This window comes from Tyto alba, unplaced genomic scaffold, assembly GCF_018691265.1.
Source record: "Tyto alba isolate M040663 unplaced genomic scaffold, T.alba_DEE_v4.0 Super-Scaffold_1000006, whole genome shotgun sequence".
Classification (NCBI taxonomy): domain Eukaryota; kingdom Metazoa; phylum Chordata; class Aves; order Strigiformes; family Tytonidae; genus Tyto; species Tyto alba.
The window spans coordinates 19,392,277-19,406,747 of record NW_024881272.1 but is presented as its reverse complement, the minus strand read 5'-3'; the positions used below and the strand labels follow the sequence as shown (position 1 = coordinate 19,406,747).

Sequence of the window (14,471 nt, the reverse complement as noted above, 5' to 3'; positions counted from 1 at the left end):
AGCCCAAACTTCTCAGTACGAGTGCCTATAGCTGGGCTGGACTCATAAATCATACTTTGGCTCAGGAGGAAAGAGCCTGCCCCTCCCATTCATAGCTTTGGCCAGGGGTCAGAGGACACATACCATGGTGTGAGCGGTTATTTAGGCATGTTAAAATACTTCAGAAATATTCTGCTGCTGATGTCATCTACAGGAGTTATCACCTACTCTGGTGCCTGTGCAGGGCTGGGGTTAATGCCTTGCACCAGACTGGGTACATGTGACAAGGAAGGCTGGCGTCAATGGCAGCCACCTCCTCATCTTCAGCTCTTCTGGAGTACCTTCCCGAAAAGCTTAATCAGATCATCTATTTTCAACTAGGTATAAAAGGGCAAAACTACAGAAAAATCTCATTACTAGAGCAGTCAACGCATATGGTAGGCATGTCAGATGCTTTATGGATCAACAATGAAGAGACAGCTTTCCCAGCCCTGGAGGAGCATGCAGAAAGCAAGGCACAAAGATTAAGCATTCTTTAAAGATGCATTCTCCACACAGATTTAGCTTGTTCTTAAAACTCATTGCAGGATATATTAAATATATACTGTGCATGCAAGTTCTATTGTGCTATTAACCACACACTTTTGCAGGCACCATAATACAGTGTAAAATCTCCTAGTCGATATTTAAGGCTAAGAAACTCTTTCAAGCTAAAGTCATATCATCTTGACAAACGTCACATTACATCAGACTTTCCACTAGTGAAAAACATGACCACGAGATCAGCTCAGAGAGATGGTAAGTAAGCAGACACAGGGCAGGAAACAGTTTAAGTGCTTTCAACTAAGACAGCTGATTACAGGTTCTGCATTAAGCACTGACACCTTACAGGATTGAGCCACAGCTACTTATATACTTGCGTCACAGGCACAAGCCTTAAAGTTAAAAGAAAAAGTCCATCTCCTTGAATCCTAACATAACATATAGAACGCATAGCAATTGCCTGTCTTTATCCTATCGCTCCTTCCTAGACTGAAACCAACAGATCCAGTTCTCCCACACTCCTCCCTGCTCCAGATCCCACCAGCTTCAGAGCAGGCAGACAACGCTTGTACTTCTACGATTAATACCTCCTGCTAGTACCAGAGCTGCAGTCCATTCCATGTGTTTTAAATATTTAACATGACTGTTAATATGCATTTCATAAGGCCAAGAAAATTAAAATGGGTTTTCAATACTTTTCATACAAATCTCAAGAAGTCCAGTTTGTTACCTGCATAGCACTTCAATGGCAGATGTAGGTGTGCAGTGAATCTGCTTTCAGGAATGCAAAACAGGGCACTATTTTTAGACATGGTCTCAGGATTTATAGAAATATCAGTAAGACCTTACACACTGCTTTATTAACAGCCCTTTGTTTATATTCCATCCTGGGAAAATACAAAGTAATTTCTTAAAAAGTTTAGGGAATACTGCTACAGGTTGGAGAGCTGGAAGACCCTTACGAACTCCCGTTAGGCTTCTGGTCCTGTGCAGCAATTTTATAAAGATGGTAAGGAAATTAAGCAAAGTGGAAACTAGGTTAAAATCAGAGAAGCCTGGTGCAGAATTACAAGCAGTGCCTTTAGTCCTTAGGATGAAGCGCGGACAGAGCACATTTCAATTGCACAAAAGCTTTTCGCGGTTTCTGGTGGCTGCTGACATCTGTGCCAATGTTCCCCTAAGGATGGAGAAATAAGAAAGATAAAGCCATGCTTGGCAAATATCAAAGGCAGGACATGAAACAGCAAGCCCCTGGAGGAACAGCACACACTTGCAGCTAGCAGAGGGGACAGTCATGGGAATATTTTCCCCCCATCAGTACCACAACCCAGCTGCCTTTGTCAGAGCCTGGATAGCAGTCACCCTTCTTTGTATCAGTTTTGCCTTCTCTGGCATTTACTTTTGATATTCCTCAGTCATCCTGCATGGCCAGGACATGGTGCCACAGCAATGTGCGCTGCAGGGGAGCCATGGTTCCAGCTACTGGATCAGGCAAACCCATCGGGAGTGTTCCTGCAGCCAAGAGACCAGCACCACAGCAGAGATGCAGCACAAGAGCCCTTCTTCCTTGCCCAGCAGGCTGTAGCACCTACACGTCCCAGGCTCTCACAGCCCCTGTTTGATCAGGACACCACAAATGTCATGGGTCCACACCAGGCTTCCATGCAAAGGGATGGTGGCTGGAAGGACTTTTGGAAATATGGCTACAGAAGAGCGCTTACCATCCAACACTGTCCACACCAGTTCTAGTCCTATTTCTGTAAAAGCCTTCCAGTCAGCCCTGCATGATGCACAGCTGGCTTGATGCTCTTCTGTCAGAAATTGCTTTCAGGCTGCTCATGGCATTATCTCTGATAACAAGATGGATGCCACTCCTGGCAGCCTGCCATTCCTCAAACCCACCTAGAAATGTCTCTGGCATCTGCCATTTGCAGGCATAAAGAGACCAGCAGTTCTGCTTTGCAAATTTTTAGTGATTCGATTAGCTGTGAAACAGGGGCATAAGGGCAGAAAAAAGCAATGCCTTTTCCAAAAGGTTCCCCGTGGTCTGAAAAAGAACAACTATTTCCTGTCACTGAAACTGCCATTTTTAGGCTCACTTAAACTGTATCGGGCTATTCAAGAAAAGCCTGTCCATCACCTCTGCTGTAAAAACTGGCAGGCTATCAGCTGCTATCAACTGCCCCATGACAACATAGATCCCACAGCCCATGGGAGACCATCCTCCTCATTGCACTTTTCTGCAAAGGCTCTTCTAGGACACTGTCTTCCATAATATTAAGCCTGTCTCTTGATATATCAAATCTCTGCATGCCAAGCATTCATTGGTAGGCCTTTCTAAGAATCATTTTGCAAAGCTTGGATGGCAATGTGTTTTCACAGCTGATGTGGAAAAGCTAGAAACAACATTTCCCAATGAGAAATCTCTCCTTTACAAAGTGTGCACTGTTTCTTAGGGTTAATCTGACTTGCTGGGGGCGGGGGGGAGGAACTTTTTATACTGTTGACATAAAATATCTCTGACTGTCTTAATGGTGGAATCATTAAATTTTCTACTATCTGTGTGCTAGGATCAATAAACTGAGGCAGGGAAGAAAAAATAAATCAACATCTGACCTCAGAGCACCAATTTCTGGTACTAGTGTTGGTCCATCTTATGCCATCAGACACCTTGATTAAGCCTGTACACAGGTTCCCTTTGCCTGGTGGGACAGAAACACAGGCAAAATCTCTGCAGGGTTAAAGCAGGTCAGCTGCCTCCCAAATGGCAGTCCTTGGACAACTCATGACCTTCAGTATCACAGCAAGTGACTCATTATGAGTCTGCTAAACAGCTATTGGTATTACAGCTTATTCATAATACATGAACAGCTTAAGTGGGTCACAGAGACCTGTATATCCAAGTAGCTTGACTCTAACAGCAGTCAGTACTGGCAGCTTAAGGAAAGAATAACAGAAAAGAGGACAAGTAAAGTGTGCTGCTGTCTCCAGTATATTTTCCCCATCTTATTGTAGGAGGCAGTGTACATATTCCTAAAGCCAGATATTGCATCTGGATCAAAGTGTTAAACAGCTATTGATGGATCTCTCATTAGTTGATGCCCAGCTGTACTTTTGGCCCCCACAACATCCTGGCAATGAATCTGACAGTTCAGTTGTGCATTGCATAACAAAGTACTTCCTTCTGCTTGAATTTGCTGCCTGGGTATGTCTCTGGATGTCATCAAGTTTCATACTAGAGTTCATTTTATCTATATCATTTGAGATACTATAGAGCTCTCCTATTTCTCCCTTCCTCAAAATAACTGTGAGCTGAAGGCACTATCTAGCATCACTTCACGCAAAAGCAGTCTTACACTGCAGCAAGGTCTTCTCATCCACCCCTACCTTTTCTGATTACACTGCATTTCCAGGATGGGTAACCAGAACCTCACACAGCATTACAGATCCAGATGAATAATCAATTTAAGCCCCCCCCCCCCCCCCCCCAAAAAAAAAAGCCTTTCAGCAATACCAGAGGAATACAGCATTTACATTAAGTCCCAGAAAGAGAAGAGAGAAATCCAAAATCAATCACAACACTGCCTATAGTGTCCAATTATGTGGCAATCTTGTTTCAGTTTGCCTCAATGGCCAGCTGGGACTGAGCTGAGACAGACAATTTCATCTTGACATAGAATTTCAGTTGGCATCCAGAGACAGATGTGAATAGTCAGTTCCTTTACTATTAACATACATAAACCTTCCAGAAACAAATTATCACAATTATTTTTTAAAGATAGTGCCAAAGATTGGCTCTCTATTGAAATTAAAATGAGTTCTGCAAGTCTTCAACAAGCTATTTTTTAAATACTTCTTTAAGTGAGTTTAAGGACACAACTGGTCTTGTTGATTAAACGTGGGTTTGGGATAAATAGTAACAAATCAGAGGTTCTTGCCTCTCCCACATTTATGTTTCTACATCAGAAGTAAGTATGTTTTACAATGAACCAGCCTGTCCACTGCAAGAGCCGAGACTTTAATTCTTGAACTAGCATCAAGGGAATCACACTGGTTTACACACAGCATTATGAGTTTTGTACAAAATAATCAGGACCCTAGAGCTGGAAGAAGCTTGGCAAGATGCAGCACTGGGGCAACAAGTAAGCACAATGAACTTGGCACCAGAGTGTGGAAAGTACTGTTCTTATAAAGCCAACTCCAGAAGGGCCTTCAAAGAAACACAAACATTTAAAAGATAATGGGAATAAAAAAATTAATGAATACCTGTTCTACTGGGTTATATATGTAGCTAGATAAATAGTATCATGTAAAAACATGAGACTTGTCTCTTCCTAGGAAGCAAAGGACCTTGAAAACATCATTGTATATCTTGTCTCAAGACAGAGTGCTTTAGAACAAAAGCTCCATGTCAGCTAAAAGACCTGTCATCATGCTGCTCAGAGGAAATGCTAGATCACTATATAAACCTAGAACATGTTAGTTACTGAAGAGTTTAGTGGAAAGGGAAATTAATCAAGTTTTGAGAACTCCAATGATGTGACAGAGAGGCACCTGCACACACTATTACCAGCAAACAGCTGCACCTACTCTCTCCCACAGCCTGGCCCTGCAGTGAGAGGTGTGCCCTGCCAGTGGAGATGCCACCCCAGCTCCTGTTCTTCCCATGTACATGTACAGCCCCACAGCTCCGCAGCCCACGTGCTGCACGGGAGCGGGGCACATCAGGATCTGGATTAGGGGACCAATACACAGGGGCTGTGGAAGGCCAGTTTGGAGACATGGAGGGCAAGAGAGGGGCCAAGGTGGAGAGACATGGGACTGGAGGTGAGTTTGCAAGCAGAAGCATAAGGGAGGCAGAGGAAGAAAAATTAAGATATACACTTCTCCTGTGTGTGTGTGTCCTGGCACAGCACTGGGAACAGCTGCTGCTTGTGCCATTGGTACAGCACGGGAAACCTCTGCTGGGGACTTCACTCTCCATGCTGGAGCATCTCAGCAGCCAACAGGCAGAAGCAGAGCACGCAGGAGCTCTTCTGTGTCACATGCTCTGCTCCGCCACTCTCTGGAGATGCTGTCAGATCCCATGACCAGCACGGCAGCACTGCAGTCTGCATGCCAACCCTCTTGCAGGGAGTGTTGGGTGTTGCAGGTCTGTAGAGCGTAGGGAACACAGAATTAAAAAAATGAAACTATCAGGCAACCTACACTGGGTATGTAACAAACCTGTCTTTGAATGTCAAAACCAAAATTCCAGCAGTGACTGTGGTAAACTATTTTTTTTTTTTTACAATGTTTTTAAGTGAGGCAGTTAAAGAAGATTTAGGTTCGTTCTGAAAGTCTGGACAGAAATCTCTTGGAGAAAGAGCAGGCTAGCTCCAAGCCATATGTGTAAGTCAGAGCAACAGAAAAGGCACTTTTAACTTTTTTGAAGAAATGCTTACAGTTATTTGGAACCTTTAACCACTTAGCATTTGCACTGAACCGTAAGCTCACCAAAGGCTATTTAGCACAGTTAAAGGAACAGTGATTAACAAGGTACAAAAGCTGACATCAGGCTTGCACAATAATAATTAGTGTCCACAGGAGATTAAAGACCAGGCATTTAATTTGGGTTCTGCCTTTTTTTCAATCTTCTGGTCAGCAACTTGGATATTCCTGAGAAACTTGACATCGCAATTTAATAACAAGGTCTAAATATTGCCTCTGCTAGAAAAGCATGAAACCCAAGTTGCTCCTAGACTGTACTTAAAGATTGTTTTACAGTTCTATAGATAGAAACCTTACAATTACAATGAATACAGTCCACTTATACTGATCTGACTAGAAGCTATTTCCTAACATTTTCATTAAACCTGTGATCACAGAAGCAACACTGAAAATGAAAAAATAGAGTTTTTGGCATAGCCAATTTGCCCAAAGTGTAGGTCTAACCCTACATTAATAGGGCTCACATCAGCCAAGAACTTTAAAATCAAAGAACCACCTACCCTAAGCATGAGGCAGCACTCAAACTGCAAAGCAGATGGAAGGGGCAGAACCACATAAACAAATCAAACTGCTTTTGAAATAGCCTGCTTCAAGAGGCTAACAAATCCCTTCTTGTATCTACTGATACTACCATTATATAGGCTCCTAATACAGGTCTACCTTACATTGTCCAAATAATTGGTTTTTAAACTTCTCAATACTGTTTAAGGGCAAACTTAAATACTGTTTAGAAAGCTTTTCTCCTCTACTGGGTGCTTTTCAGTTAATTTATATGCTATTACTGAAACAACGAAGATGAAAGCTAATGAAATATGTTAAAGAAAGCACTGATGTAGATTTTGACAAGAGTTACTTTGTTGCCTTCTGTACCCCATGATAGGCATCACCCATTTGCTCCTGGAAAAAGCCTCCAAGCCACACACTTTGTGGAAGATCATTACACTTAGTTCTGCCAATCATATGCTCTGCAAAAGACAACCAAAACTCACGTTAAAACTCAGGTATACATCTTACCTGAAGTCTGACTGGTGCTTCTCAACACACTGACAATATCTTGCATACTTGCACTCTAATTTTGAGGTTATACTGAGAAGATGGTGAAAAGAATAGGCTAAAAGGAGAATGTATATGGATGTGGCTCAGTGTAGAATAGGAAAGGTATTCAAGAAAAAACAATCTGACAACAGGGTGGAAAGGTACCTAGTGTCATTCCTAATTTTTGTTAACCTTCACATAAAGCTTTTGCCCATGTTTACTCACCTGCTGTTTTAAGCACAAAGCAATGACACAGTGGCTACTGCTGTGCTTTCTAGGCAGAACACCAAAGTTGGTCTGCAACATCAAGGGCAAAGCACAATAAGGACATGCAAAGGGGTCAGTGCGAATGTACATGACCTCCACAATTTGTTGTGACAGTTTAAAGAACTCTGATTTATTTAAAGTGGTAATAAAATGTTTAATCTCTTGCTTCTCTAATGATCACTAAGTGCTAATCTTCCATGGAAATGAGACAGATCTTTGCCTGTTGTGCAGAGAGATGCTGGTTTAAGTGATTAGTCAGCAAATACAGGTTCTTTTGTGCTAGCACGTGCTATAAAAATAAAATAAAACTCCATAACCTAATTAAGCTCAGGAGCTAGCAGAGCCTCAAGACTGTTTCTCCTGAGCCTAGCTTTTCTATTACTTTGCAATAGACAACCATCTAGGTCTACATAGTGAGTGGAAGAAGTGTCTAGCATCTAGCAGTAGCTATATAGTATTACCTGTGTCTATGCAATACACACGTAACTTAATAAACACTTTTTTCCTTCTATCTTCTCAGAAGCCTCCACCAACTGGCCTGGAAATCATTTGTGCAAGCAGTAAGCTGCAGCTGGGACTGCAGCCCAGCACAGGGTGCAAACTCTACATCGCATATGGCTGCACAGCCCTGCAGAAGCTGTACAGGGTGGGAGGAGGGTGGCAGCTGATGGTTCTCAGCACTGAGGAATAGGTTACCTGGCCCAGCACAGCTGGAAGCTCTGCAGAAGTACTGCTATGGACAAGGTCCTGCCACCCAGCAAGCAGATTTGGGAAGGAGTACCCAGAGATGCTCAAAAGGCAGTCAGGAGGCTTCTCCAATGCTTGTTGAGAGGATAGGGTTTGACGAGCATGCTCCCTTGCTGCTCATCCTCTGTCCTCACTGCTGAAGGTCTACCCTCCTACATCACAGGAATGCAGCCCCACAAGTTATCCCCAATGGATCTCGGGGGAGTGAGGAACAACAATACTCTTCCTTGGATGAAAGTTTCCTCTCGACAGCCAAGGAATGAACCACAGAAATGTTCTGCAGCAGCTCCTGAAGCTTTTTTTTCCAGCACCAGCTATTCTCCCTTCCCTACACAGTGGCTGAGAAGAGGTCAGGTAACTGTGGGTGCATTTTGCTGAGCTTCTGGGTTTCCATCTGTCTGCATAAGCAGAGAAATGGTGAAAATACTGTTTTGTGCTATCCCAAGCACATTAAGACAACTTGGGCAGTAAAAGCAATGTGCTGATGAGGGCTATTCTCAGCAACTAACCCTGTCGCATTCAGAAGGGGACGTGAAGAGTTTATACTAGAGGAATAAACAATCAAGAACATACTGCTGGAACAAAAGGTGCTAGAACAGGCAATCTGATCAGTGATCACAAAATTTCCATTGGAGTTACTCAACTTGAACATCAAGCACACTGGTGACTGCACACAGCTAAACAACCTAGCCACATTAGCAATCTACCTCTGGCTTACTTCAAAAGCCTTTACCTTTCTGCCAAATCCAAAACTCCCAAAACTATGAATTTTAAAATAAGTTCAGAAGTTGATAACACAGAAACATAATGCCTTGAAATAAGTCTGACTCTTGCAAACAAATCATTAAATGCATGACTAATTTTTCTACTTTACTAAAAAAATACTGGGCTCTTTCCCAGTACTGACTGAACATGACCAAATTTAATTCAATTATTTTTTTCTGTCTACAATAACTTGGAGCAAGAACAGTCATAACCCCAGATTTTGTTTTGTTCCAGACAGACAACCAGTAAAAAAAAATCCGGTGGTGCTAGAGGAATAAGCAATAGTATCTATAAAGCCTGAAAGTAAAATCAATGCTATTACAAACTATTGCAAAAATTTGCTTGCTGCATACAGTGTTATAATAATTGATGACAAGCCTTCTTAATAAGGAGTCCAGTCAGTTAAAGAACATACTGCACCAGTTCTTAAATATTGCATTATGGGCTTTCAGTAGCATGAAACAGGGGAGAAGATAGAGACAGTGCTGTTCAGTTCATGCATCTGGCAGACAGTATCAGGAGGCACAATGCACCTGAAACAGCCCTGCTTCAGCTGCTTATTCAAGCAGGCTGTTGTCTTTGGGATGCGCCTTGGCAGCCCCCTGTGCCCTTCAAGCTTCCACTGATCCGACCAGGCTTCAGAACCTGACCTACCACATGCCTCTTGGCAGGTTTCCTGGACACAAGCCCTCCCTCTATTAATTCTTTGCAGAAATGGTACCCTACAACCCTGCTTCCCTCATCCCTTCCTTCACCCACTGCTCCTGCCTGCTCTGTACAGAAGTCCATTGAACAGTTAAGAGGTCAGCAAGGCAAGCCTGGCTGAGTCCTGCCTTACAGGGAGGCTCCGGTCAGGAGTGCATGCTCAGGAGTTGGGGCTTACATTAACTGGGTTAAGCCAAGTGTACACCAACTGTACTGCTAAAATATTCATAGGTTTGTGATTATGTTACATAAAAAGAGATTGCACTTTGAGAAACTGGTGCTGTACATAGACTGCATCCACCCTCTTTCCCTCTGTCACCCAGTTGGCCATATGAGTGACAATGCACAGCAGCCTTCATTTACCTTCATATGAGGCTGACCAAGCCAGCTGAGGTAGAAGTACAGTCTTTCAGAGGCAGCATGAAGAAATTGATTTCATTCCTCTGATTTTCTACCAGTGGATCCACCAGACCAGGAGCAGTCCAGTTTTAAATGACTGCTGTCTCGACAGAAGATCTCATGGCAGTTCAACTGACAAATGCCTGACTCCATGCATCCTAACATACAACTGGTTTCACACTCACAGAATAATTCAGGTTGGAAGGGACCTCAGAAAGTTTCTAGGCCAACCTCCACTCAAGGCAAGGCCAGCTATGAGAACAGACCAGGTTGCTTAGGGCTTTAACCAGCTGGGTCTTGACCTCCAAGGATGATGACTGCACAGCTTCTCCAGGTCCTTGTTCTACTGCTTGACTGCCCACCCCCACCCCCCCTTAAAGCCTTCTCCTTACACTCCATTAAAACCTCATACTTCAATCTATGTCTGTTGCCTTGTCCCCTCCTGCCACACAACTGAACAGCCTAGCTCTATGTTCTTGATAAGATGTGGGTCTGCCAGGGCCAAGTAGAGAGGGTAATCACTTCCCTTGGTCTACTGGTTCTGCTCTTTTAACACAGCCCAGCATCTTATAGGCCTTCTTTACCGCAGGGACACACTGCTGACTCATGGCCACTCTGCTGCCCACCAGACCCCTCCAGGGGTTTTTCTGCAGAGCTGTCCCCCACCCACTCAATCCCACCTAGGGCTCCTTCCTTCCCTGGGGCAGGACTTTGCATTTGTCCCTGTTCAACTCCATGAGGTCCCCATGGGTCAGCCCCTTCCTTCAGCCTGGTCGTGTCCCTCTGAACAGCAGCCTGGGACTCATGGATATTGCCTCTCACCTTGGGCCCCCTTGCCACAGTTTGGGGCTGTTTACAGCTTGATATAGATGCCAAAATCTCCTCCAGGTCACTGATGAAGACATTTAACAGGGCAAATTCTAGGTCAGGCCTGCCACAACTTTACTTGCCACCAGCCTCCAGGCACTATCTCAATGGGGAATTCAACAACTGAATATAAACCTCAGAAAAGACATTAGGAGGCTGCCAACAGCCACCCACCAGGATGAACAGGAGGGTCAGGAGCTGGTGCTGGGCTCCCTCAGTTCAGGGTGGCCACAGGCCTCGGTGGCTGGACTCTGAGCCCTGGCAGCTGGTACCTCCAGAACCAGGGCTGGAGGCAGCAAGAGTCGAGAAGCTATGGCTGCAATAGGAAACACCCTCTTATGAAGCTACAAGAAATACTGCTGCTTCCTGGGGGGCTCTTCATGAAAGCAAGGTTACCATAGATGTGTGTCAAGATATCCAAGGCACAGGTCAAGCTCTCCACCATGGCACACAGAGCTCTGGGCAAAGTAGTCATGTACACATCTCTGCTTTTTAAAGCCTTGACCATCTTACCGTTTTCAAGATGACACTAACTGGTCACTAACTACTCAAACAAAGCAGACTCATTAGCTAAACACAAGTGACTCACAGTCACCATGCCAGGGAGGGGAGGCTGCCTCAAGTGATGCCTTGGAAGGGAGAGGGACCAAGAGTAGGCAGGCATCATCCTGCAGAAATGAGCATCTTTTCCCCCTTGCCACAAAGCACTGCTGTTACAATGTTCCCAGGAGGAAGAACTGCTATACATAATTAAGAGTTACATGTTCAGACAAGCACTACGCTGCAGTGTCATGCATTGTTATAGTTTTAAGAGGATGCTTGTTCAATTATTTTTTTCTTTTTTACCTCACAGAAAACTCAGGGGAGCAACTGCTCTGTCATTTAAGAAAATTAATAAAGCTCAAATTATGCTTCAAAGCTTTTTCTCTCCTCTGGATTCATGACTGCCTGGACAAGTCACCCATGGAAAGAAGTAAATCTGCTCTCCTGAAGAGGATTGTGCAAATGGCAGCAGGAGTCACATAGCTACATAGCAGTGAGTCATGGGAAGGACCAGCAAAAACACACTTGGACTTCGGCTGAGAAACAGCTGCTTCTAAGAGTAGCATGTGGCAAACACTTTACTGATGCTGTCACATTTAGGAGCATTCAAACGTGCTTCAAAAGGTAAATACACATGCTTATGCACAAGGAAGTGCAGGTGTACAAGATGTGTGCGGTATCTCAAACTGCTACGCTGTTGTGCAAAATTCAAGTAAACTGTGTAACTGCTAAAAGAAGGGCACTATATCAAAAGTACCAAGTGTAGACACTCATCCATTGCACTCAGTGGCCAAGAGCAGCTACTGCTATACCACAGCCAGTGGCCCAGCCCTGTCCCACAGGCACAGCAGTGCGTACTTGTGGATCACAAGATGAGCTGTGGTACCACAGAGAAGGTGGTAACTGGAAGAGGCAAGATGGCTGTTAAGTTAAAACATGCTTACAGGAAGGCAGGTTGCCAGTGTAGTAGTTTTGCAGCTTCAAACAGGGTAAGGTTTGTTTAATTTACTGCTCACAACTCGAGAATGAGATAACTGGGGAGCACTTCAATGCATGCACTGTCTGATGAACTAGTTTATGAATGGGCTGAGCATGCTAAAGAAAAAAGTCCTGAGAATATGAAAAGTAAAACTCCTGCAGCTGCACATCCTTCACACCTCTCCCCAACCTGTGTCCCCTGGACATCCGTGCCCCCCAAGCCCTCAGGGCCTGCAGTGGCTGCACAGGGAAGGCAACATCAGGTTCAAGGGCATTCAGGCTAACACCGAGTGCACCAAAACAAACACCAGCTCCTGCGCACAGGCCAGCGGGTACAATTACTGCAGGTATCAGTAATGCACCGTCTGGAACAGAGCTCAGGTTGAACATGTAATGAAAGCAGGGATTGGACTGAGTAGCGTGGCAGCACGGACACAAACCTGCACAACCGACCAGCAACCGATCCATCCCGCAGCCCCGAGCCGGCCAAGTCCCACAGGGAGCGGGAGCCCGCACGCCCCACAAAGGATGAGTCATAGTTTACACCGTCCACTTGTTTTCAGGAGCAGGAGAACATCGCTCTTCGCGAAACCCCCAGCGCGGGCGGGCTCGGCGGCGGCGGCGGGAGGCGCGGCAAGAGCCGGTCCCGCCGAGGAGAGCTGCTACTCCGCGAGCGCTCCCCGCCGCCCCCCACTCCCGCGGGGCTGCGGGGCGGGCCCGGGGACACGCCCGACGGCGCGGCCGCCCCGAGCACCACCTGCACGGCGGGGAATCCGCTCCCCCCGGCCCGGCCCAGCCCCGCGGTACCGCACCGCGCCGTACCGCCCCGCACCGCGCCGCGCCGCCCCGCACCTCCTTCCTGCGGCTGGGCGCGCCCGGGCGGGTGAGGAGCGCCGTCTCCTCGCAGACCACGGCCGCGTCCTCCACGAAGACGCAGTCGGGGAGGCTCTCGTCGGCCGGCAGCTCCAGCACCTGCAGCCCCAGCTTGCCCCGCAGCACGCCCACGTACAGCTGGTGCTCCCGCTCCGCGCGGGCGAAGTCCACCTCGGGGCCCGCCGTGCTGCGCAGCGCCTGCCGGCACAGCGACTCGGGCAGCGCCCGCACCACGGCGTGCGTGCAGCGCCCGAAGGCGGCAGGGCCGCCGCCCAGCCCGGCCATGCTGCGCGGCGCGGCGGAGCGATGGAAGGATGGAGGGATGGGATGGAGGGATGGGATGGATGAAGGGAGGGACGGGGGACGGGCGGCCGCCGCCGGCCCTGGCAGCTGATAAAGCACCGCCCGCGGCCCGGCCGCGCCCCATTGGCTCCCCACCAGGCACATTTCCATGGGGCCGCCGCCGAGCGCGCTCCCATTGGCTGGCGGCGCCGGCCGGGCCGCGCCATTGGCCGCCCCCCGCAGGGCGCCGCTTACCTGTGCGGCGGGCGGGAGCGGCGGCGCCGCCCGCGCAGCGCCGGGGGCCGGGCCCAGCCCTCAGCAGCAGCAGCAGCAGCAGCAGCAGCAGCAGCGCGGCCCGGGCCTGCGGGGGGCCCGACCCGACCCTCCGTGGGACGGCCCCGGCATTGCCCCAGGCGTTGGGGCTGCCCCTTCCTGCCGTGGGGCTCCGCTACCACAGCGTGGCTTGAGGGACAGCGTGGTTTCACGTAGTAATTTCACGTAGTTACGTATCAACACATAACTGCCCTGGCAGAATTCGAACACCTGCGTCCCTCCGCGCTCCTGCGCTCATTCAAGCTGTGCGTGGGCAGGGGAGAAGACTGCTTATCCTTCCTGCTCGAGGATGCGGCGGGCTGGCCGCCCACTGCTTCCCTGGCAGCAGAGCGGGAGGCCAGGCCGGTTATCTGTGTGGCCCAAGGAAGGATGTCCCATGGCGAAGGCAGTTCCAAATGCAAATCCAAAGGAAATAAGGCCAGCCACTCCCTAATCTCCGGCTGTGGCTTTCTAGAGGGGCACCTACCAGCGGAGAGTGTCCACTGTCTTCCACTCCTTTACGCTGTCAAAGTTTCCACCACCGCAGAGTAGAAGGGTCACCAGCATTTTGTTCCACCTCTGCCTCAGGGACTGAAACAATGAGTGTTTTCCACCTTTTCCCCTAAAATAAACCCTTACTTCCCCATGTTTTGTTTTCCCCAGGTTTGATCCCAATTCAAGGTTAT

General features: G+C 47.3%; 1 protein-coding gene across 1 annotated transcript in view; it reads right to left on the bottom strand.

The window, feature by feature from the left end:
• Window positions 1-13,604, bottom strand: part of DDAH1 (dimethylarginine dimethylaminohydrolase 1) — a 56,657-nt gene extending 43,053 nt beyond the window's left edge. Inside the window, exon 1 of the mRNA XM_033000701.2 lies at window positions 13,171-13,604. Within this exon, the coding sequence (XP_032856592.2) occupies window positions 13,171-13,476 (306 nt within the window). The 5' untranslated portion in view covers window positions 13,477-13,604. The remainder of the gene's footprint in view (window positions 1-13,170) is intronic.
• Between the last annotated feature and the right edge of the window lie 867 nt (window positions 13,605-14,471).